Source organism: Lolium rigidum, chromosome 4 (genome assembly GCF_022539505.1).
Source record: "Lolium rigidum isolate FL_2022 chromosome 4, APGP_CSIRO_Lrig_0.1, whole genome shotgun sequence".
Taxonomy (NCBI): domain Eukaryota; kingdom Viridiplantae; phylum Streptophyta; class Magnoliopsida; order Poales; family Poaceae; genus Lolium; species Lolium rigidum.
Genome location: NC_061511.1, coordinates 214561047 through 214569362, shown reverse-complemented (window position 1 = coordinate 214569362; position 8316 = coordinate 214561047). Strand labels below are relative to the sequence as shown.

General features: G+C 36.8%; 1 protein-coding gene across 1 annotated transcript; it reads right to left on the bottom strand.

Moving 5' to 3' along the window:
- Window positions 1–1800: 1800 nt before the first annotated feature.
- On the bottom strand, window positions 1801–6712 carry LOC124648223. Its single transcript, XM_047188016.1, has 15 exons — window positions 6618–6712; window positions 6354–6514; window positions 6246–6262; window positions 6162–6202; window positions 5993–6046; window positions 5812–5895; window positions 5511–5596; window positions 5198–5278; window positions 4512–4642; window positions 3979–4020; window positions 3250–3326; window positions 3070–3160; window positions 2797–2872; window positions 2121–2190; window positions 1801–1954 (listed from the first exon to the last, which is right to left on the bottom strand). Exons 1-15 carry the CDS (start codon window positions 6710–6712, stop codon window positions 1801–1803), a joined length of 1260 nt encoding a protein of 419 aa, XP_047043972.1.
- Window positions 6713–8316: the final 1604 nt, after the last annotated feature.

Sequence of the window (8316 nt, the reverse complement as noted above, 5' to 3'; positions counted from 1 at the left end):
CGGGGTTCGCGGCGGCGGCGGCGGCGGCGGCGGACCGGCGGTGATCTGTGCTTGAGGATCAACTTGGGGAAGAAGAACAACTCGTTACACTGCCCAGCTATTGCCTGTTGCTATTTGAAGGGCAGCATTGCATTTATTTATTTTTTATAGCCGTCAGCATACGTGGCTCTTAAGATGGATATGGTAAGCACTTAGGCAAATCGTCTTCATACTTGAGCATATTAAATTGATGTACTAATCAAGTTTTTTTTTAAAATCTGATGTAAAGAGCTAGGTTATACTACCTCCATTCCAAGGCTTAAGGCCTATATTTTTTTATAAAAAGTTAAATGAAATAAAATTTGACTAAATAAATCTGATATTTTGTAGGTACCATATGAAAAAATATTCTATTATCTATCTAATGATATTGATTTTGTACTTTTCATGTTAATAATTTTTGATAAAAATTTAGTTAAACTTAGCATAGTTTGACTTTCTAAAAAAATATAGGCCTTAAGCCTTGGGATGGAGGTAGTATATTTTAACATTTTTCTTTCTAAGCTGGACAAACGGGAATACCGTGGACACGAGATAGATAGGAGGCCACAACTATTTTTTATATTAAAAATTGTACCCTAGTTTGAATTTGAACTTCAAATCTCCTAGCTCCATGCTGTGTTAAATTGATGCACTAGCTACATTTTCTGGAAGTTTAAATTATTAAAAAAAACTAGGCTATACATTTTTACATGAAAAATAAAAAGTATTCGTAGGGTAAGATCATGCATCTCAAACTTTATATTTCGATAGGAGTACAATGGTACGACATACTACCTCCATCCCAAGGCTTAAGACCTATATTTTTTTAGAAAGTTAAACTATGGTAAGTTTGACTAAGTTTTTATCAAAAAATATTAACATGAATAGTATAAATCATAGATAGATAATGAAATATATTTTCATATGGTACCTACAAAATATCATATTTATTCATAAATTCTTCTAAAAGTTTGATTAAACTTTACTTCGTTTGACTTTCTGAAAAAATATACTAGGCATTAAGCTTTGGGATGGAGGTAGTACATGGCAGGGTATCAATCGGGTACCTGATCTTAACCTTTAGATCTATAGAACTCTATATTAGGTAGGATTAGATACTAACTAATCCTGTAAACTTACATACATGACAACGTACAAACACATTGTTTATCACCCTTCCTCATTTTCAGCAATATTGATAATGGCAGAGGCTTTGCTAGTATTACAATCTACATGATCTTTGGACGAGATGAACTTGATTTAATGTTGTTTCCGAGCTACCCTTTCTCTAATTAAGTGAAAATCAACTTCAATATATTTGGTGTGAGCATGAAAGACCCAATTTGTTGCGGGACATTTTTTTTGCCGTGAGACTTATTTCATCATGTGCTTTTCCATTGATTTGCCATGCCTTTTGTGTTCATCGTGAGCCCTATATGTCAACATGAAATTCCTTATAGCGCCCCGACAAAATGATCACGGCAAATCTTCAGGCACACGACAAAATCCAGATTTCATGTAGTGAGTGATTAACATCGTTGCATGAAGTCCATGGACAGGACAAAGGACATTCTTCTAGGTATCCAAAAATAATATTACAAGTTCTAGGAATAAAAAGCTACTCCATTTGACCCATATTACTTGTCGCACAAACGAGTGAATAACACTATATCTCTAGATATATACATGTGAATCAGCGATAAATAATTGAATTGGATGGAGTATATTTGTACGATGGTTTTGAACTAAGATTTACGCGATGAGTGCAACAACTTGCGGTTACAGTATTTTGTCAATAGGTTTCATCTCTGCTGGTAAATTATCAAATTCCTCGGCAACACGATCAAATTGGAACGTGCGCTTTGTCTTCTCCCCATCAAATCTCTCTTCAGTTTTTGTCAAGACTGTCCCGTCTGAATTGACTGTGTGGTAACTGCACACCATAGTTCATTAAGACATGGTAAGATACTCATATTCGTGTAGCATAAACATATATGGCTTTGGATGTGTAAACGGTGTGTTGCCAAATTTCCAACTATGACAATTAGATTCAAGAGTGTAGTCATATTTATAGGGCTATTGGAGACTAAATAACGAACCAGGGTTCCATGATCTCCCCGATACAGATTCCAAGTCCATATGATGTACCCTTCGAACGGTCATTTTCAGCTGCAAATGGGAAACATTGCCGAGAGTCGGTGAAAACTTGAACATAATATCATATAGAATTATATTGATAATATAATATCAAGTAACAGTTTTAACTACAATATAATATTCGTATTGCATTATCTATGTAATGGAATGTTAACTGCTTGATATCACAAATGATGTGGGGCTTAACACACCACACTTTTTATAATTATACTGGCCACTTTTGTTGTTGTTGATGTAATAAACATGGGTTGCATACATCGATGATCAGGGGATTCAATGTAAATAAGAAAGCACATCACTAAATATAAAAAGTAGCACTTACTATACATACCTTAAATTCCTAAAGATAATTAATCAGATTATAATGCTGAGACTTTCTAGATTTAAAATATTTTACCATCGTTGCTCAGATATTATTTGGAGAAAGTTGAGATTTTCAATGAGAAGGGCATAAACCAGAGCAGCTAGTACAGTCAATGACGAACATATGAAAATATATGGGTTTATGGTTCTTGGTTTAGGGTTAGAGCTTTCTATGTAGTAGCCTTTTTTCTAATAACTATGACAAAGTAATTTTTGCAAATGTAATTATACGTAGGAATTTATAGCATTGCAAACCTGTGACACTTAATCTGAAGTAGGGTGGAAGCTTGCACACCAAAGCTGCAGAATATTTGGACATACCTAACTTCCCCTGTTAAGAGAGTAATACTTATTATTCAGAAACAATCGTAATCCATTTAAATTTATAAATCTTGTGTCGATTGACTAGTCTTCAGTTTTGCACAACGATCATGATCCTTCTAAATTTATAAAATAATTACTATGTTTATAAATTTAATAGGAATTTTGGAACTAATGTCAATAGTTCATGACAAGATTGAGGATTACCTTTACTAGTAAGTACGAATTAGGTTGGAAACTTGCAGCTAACTGAAACAAGGATTTATCGGCACTATCTGCTGGTTTGTCTTTATCCACTCTAAAGATCACACAAAATGAAATTATGGTAAATTGAATGGATACAAAACAGAAAAATATACGTCCCTGGTTAAGGTTGATGCAACATACCTTGTCGCCAGCTCAAGCCCAAAATCAACGTAGCATAAGGCTCCTATAATATGATCATCGCCAAGATGGTCATTTTCCTAGTACACACATGGTGCAGATTCAATAAAAAAGTTGATATTACAAGAGCATTTTAATATTACTACTTGGTTAAATATGCTGACATATTTAAACATGCGATATTCAACTTCAATACGAGATATTTTGGCTCCTGAGGTTGCATCAACCTATTGTTTATCTCATACTATCACTCTGTCATCCCATGTTTGATAAGGCTAGCTATTCTTGGCATTGATCCAAAGTTAATTTTTTGTTCTGCTAGAATTACACACAATAATTATTAATGAATAAAAAAACCACAATAAAAATACAAAGATTAAGCATGCGTTGAGCACTGTTGATGCCTGTAAGTTAGATAAATATTTTTTTAGAATTAGGATATCTTCACTAGAAATTCGCTTCCCAAACAAATAATCAAATCCTTAACATTCAAGAATATCCATTTAGTAACTCTCGGGAACAACTATCTTAAATCTCGTGTAATAAAGGTAAATTATCTTCTAAGTCTCATGGAAGGTAACATTCAAATCGTTAACATTCAAGAATATCCATTTAGTAACTCTCATAATAAATATATTAAATATCATATTATAAAGGTAAAATATCTTGTAGGTCTCATGGGAGGTAACACTCTATGGATAACGGCTGAAATATATACAAATGTGTCCTTACCCTTCTTTGAAGAATATGGCGTTGATAGGCTGATGCAACCAGCTGCATATCAAGGAAAAGAATGTCAATGCATGAGAAATGATGAACATAAATTTTAATATATAGGATTGATAAAGGTGAAACGGTGTCAATATATGAAGGTTTCCCTTTGGCAAAAAAAAAAGAAACCTATACGAGTTGTTTCAGGGTGATAGATCATTAAATTATTTAGCTCTAAGTGGAAATCTGAGAATTTTACAAAGAAGCATGCATGGTGCACATGGTAAATTTTTAAACATATTTCCTAAATGACCGTCACATAACTGAATTAATAAATATTTTGAGAAATTTGAATACAACAATCTTGTATTACAATCCAATAGGATTAAATAAAACCTTCTTAATTCATAAAAATTCACTGCTAGAAACAAATTTTGTACGGTTATTAAGCTACTGTAAATTCCCACCACAATATTTTACCAAAATAACTAAGGGGTTGCAAGAGAACAACAAAAATCTTTCATATGGAATAATAAGGAATAGCAACAACAAACCTGCGCACTTCCAATAAGCTCTAGTGTACACATGAATGAATTACTGAGTGGGCTAGTTGAGCCTGTGCCATAGCTGATCGCACAATTCCAGTTCTTCAAGTCTGTATATGGCATATATTGCCTTCTTCCAGCTACTGAGCATTATATGAACAGAAAAAATATGGAGTTGGCACACAAATTAACTTTATACAACGACATAATACAAATATCTTCTACATGCAAATAAATACACCATCAATCTGCATTTATTTATGTGAAAGGCTCCAAATGTGGAAACTGAGGGTGCACCTGTACTTGGTTGCTTCCTAGTTCATTTGTAGTGTTCATTGGAAGTATTAAAATTGAAAGTAGGATTGCATATGTATGCATATTAGATATTGCTTTTAAATTTTACGCATAGTACCACTACAATTTAAGATTGGGACCTGACATGATAGTTCCTTTATTTTCACTTTAATAAAAAAGGAAATTGTACAATTATTAGGACTCTATTTGAAGAATTTTCCAAGAACACAAGTGTATGGTTATGTTCCTTTCCATGGTGAGTAAGATTCCCTACGCAACACCTAATAAAGTGATATACTGAAACAAAAGAATATTGTAGACCTACTTCGGAACGAAAGACACAAAAGTTATGGGGCTAATAAAAACCATCTATGATTATAACTGAAGGTTTAGAAACTCACCAAGTGGCTTATATTGTAGCCCTCCACTGAACCTTCCTTTTCTACCAACTAACCATGCACCATATGGTACTTCATCGGGCGCTGCATTTTAAATGTAATTAAGCATACGATAAGAAGACCAAATTCTAGAATATTATCAATTGAGAGAAAAATAAGTGAAATGATATAAAGTTGAGATTGATACTGCTCTAGTACATATTATTATAACTTTGTTACTAAATTCATTAGCTTTCAGTTATTAATAAGTATTTTTTTTTCCAAAAGGGAAAACCCCGTCCTAACTATAGTCAAGTATAAGTAGGTAGTCACTTACAAGGAAACGGAACAAACGACGCTCCAACTGATAAATTCTCTGAAGCATATCTTAAACCCATGACACCATAGTCCTTTGAACACGCCCTGCAAAACATAAAAAGGAATTAACTTTGTTCTCTTACACATTGTTAATTATGTGCCTTTTTTAAATAGAAAAATAAATAACGACTACATCTTATTTATATATACTGGGCAGTGGGATTGTTTCTTATAAGTAGTATCAAGATACAATTTAGTGGAAAGGTGTGTAACAGATATATGGATGACATGCAAGCGCAAACAAGAGCTGTATAGCCGACCTGTTTTCCATAAGCAGAGGGAACGTCCCAAATGCGCCGATACCGTACTTAGGATAGTAAGCACACGACCTCAGCTGCAACATACTGGATATTCAAGTAGTAAAGCGAAATCAGGATTATCTGCATATATACAATTTTTTAATATGATTGATTTGGACACCCAACAAGGAAGTGTGCGTACGATTTTGAGGACGACATAAGAAGGTCCACAAAGCTATGAGGATCATCCAAGTCCCTGCAAAATCCCAAAATCAAAGTCATTTTATGTTCATAGCGTGTAGTAAGTTAGTAACAAGGGGCAGAAGGAACGGAAGAAGAGAGAATGATTTCGTCGGGCCATCTAATCTTACCTCTGCCACCGCAGCAGAGCCTCCCCGCTATTGTTAGACATCTAGTGAAAATTCAGTTAAGAAATAATAATAGTAAACAACAACCTGATTTTCTTGCAAAACTCAGGAAAAAGCGAGCCAAACAGCTGAAGTGCGAGCCGAAACAAGAAGCGCGAGAATTCATCATGAGATACGGTGGCAATTAGCTTGAACGTTTGGATACGGTGGCGGTGATATGGAGGTGAGCTTCTCGCGGCGGATTTAGCAGGACCTGTGCGTCAACGTTCATCCCAGGCTGCCGAGGGTAGTAGTTGTCGAAGAGGCGGCGCAGCGAGAGCTTCCCGAACATGAGATCGTACGCCGGCACCGCCATCCTGCATCCGTACGTCCAGGCATATGATTATCGATCAGCTAGCGTGCTAGCTATATACAGTATATATAGATGGAAGTACGTCCAGCCGATGGATTGGAGCTCACCTGGTGCGGGCGGCGTCGGGAGGGAAGTCGAAGGGCTGCGGCACCAGAGTCATCGCCGGCGGCTTCGGTTTCGTCTTGCTCTGCGGGGCTCCCATCGATCCTCTGCTCTTCTCCCTCGATCTCGCTCGTGTCTCAGAACACCAGACAATGGAACCACCAAGATCGCAACTAATTAACAAACCTAGCTAGCTGGGTTTATTTTTCAAATCAAAATACGTATCTTCTACGGGGTACTTTTTTTTTCGTTAAGAGAGGAAGTTCTTTCTTGCTAACCAAGGCTAAGCCTACTCTAGCACCGCCGCCCGGCCCCAAACTCCCGTTCCCCACCTCTGGAAGTCCCAGTGCCAGTGCGTCACCCTGCTTCTCCGCGCGCCTCCATCATGGCCCTGGATCCAACACGAAAAAAGCTGCTGCACCCCGAGCGCCATGGCCCCTGGATCCAGCATGAGCGGCTCGTCGAGTGTCCGTCGGTGGCCTGCGATAACCAGGACCGTGGTGAAGGGCAGATACCTGATGAAGTTGCACGGAGGCGATGCGGTGCAAATGAATGGAATGTCAGTGAGCCTGCATGCCCATGTCCATATTTCCTACTGCTAAGGTTGCCGCTTGTGATTTTGCTGATGCTTCTTAAGCCTCCAGGTATCCCCTTGTGTAGCATAGTTTAAGAATTTAAGTCCATCTAAGTACAGCTCAGGTAATGCAGATGTGTTGCATTTGTGTGAATGCCAATTATAGTTCTGAAAACATGACCGACTTATTTGTGTGTCCCAATATAATTGTCCAAGTAATGATGAAGCGCCGTTAAATACATGGTTCTTAAGGGATTGTGCTACACATATGAACTGCTCAAAGTTGACAAGCAGGAATTTTATTAAGCTGGCTACTTTAGAGCATTTGTTGTTGAAGTGTTTCAGTATTATTTCTTAGATTGTTATGTGCTTGCAATTTGGAACTAATTTGGTAGCTGATACAAAATTAGAGTTGTGATTTTCAATGTATATAACAGTTGTGTGCAACGCAAGTAGCAGGATAATCATGAGCTGGCTATGTCCTATTGTGGTGTTCAGCGACTTCTGAGCCAGGTACAACATTGATTTCCCCCCTTCTTATCTAAGGAATGAATGAATCCTGCGCTCCAACGACTGATTGGTACAGACATGCTATACAATAGTGTCAGTAATGGTCGACACATATGGTTATTAAACTCTTCAGATTGTGTTAGATCCTCAAGGCTAGCTAATGATGTAAGAAAAACAATTTACATATTGCATTTCTAAGTACAAATGTATGATACAAACTGAATCATACTCTTCTTAGAAAGGAAGTTGCACGCCATGCAGCTTGGTTCGTGAAATATGAGAAATGGTTCATGCATGAAAAGAGGTACATGCAGCTAGGTATATTTGTTCTTTACTATTTAGTTTTGCTTATTTGATTATGGTAGGTCAAAATGACTAAAAGTTGGCGCACTTCTGTTGCCATTCACCTACACTAGCCATAGATTTAGGAACTAGACCAAAGAGAGAATTATGTTGCAGATTCTCGTCCATGTCTGTATATGCGGGATTTTGTTATTTATTCTTTCGTTGTTAGTTTCTTTCGAGCACATGAGACCAAAAATTACATGTGTTGGACGTTCACGTCATTTGTCCTCTTATGGAGTTTGGACGATAGACTGTGTCTGCATCTATCTCCAAAG

Bases quoted from the DNA above. Each gene is read 5' to 3' on its own strand.
- LOC124648223 (XM_047188016.1), bottom strand. From the start codon at position 6,712: ATGGGAGCCCCGCAGAGCAAGACGAAACCGAAGCCGCCGGCGATGACT. The intron at 5,597-5,811 runs GTCGGCTATACA...TATGTTTTGCAG, and splicing joins CCTCTGCTTATGGAAAACAG to GGCGTGTTCAAAGGACTATG. The intron at 1,955-2,120 runs GTTCGTTATTTA...TATGGTGTGCAG, and splicing joins GGGGAGATCATGGAACCCTG to TTACCACACAGTCAATTCAG.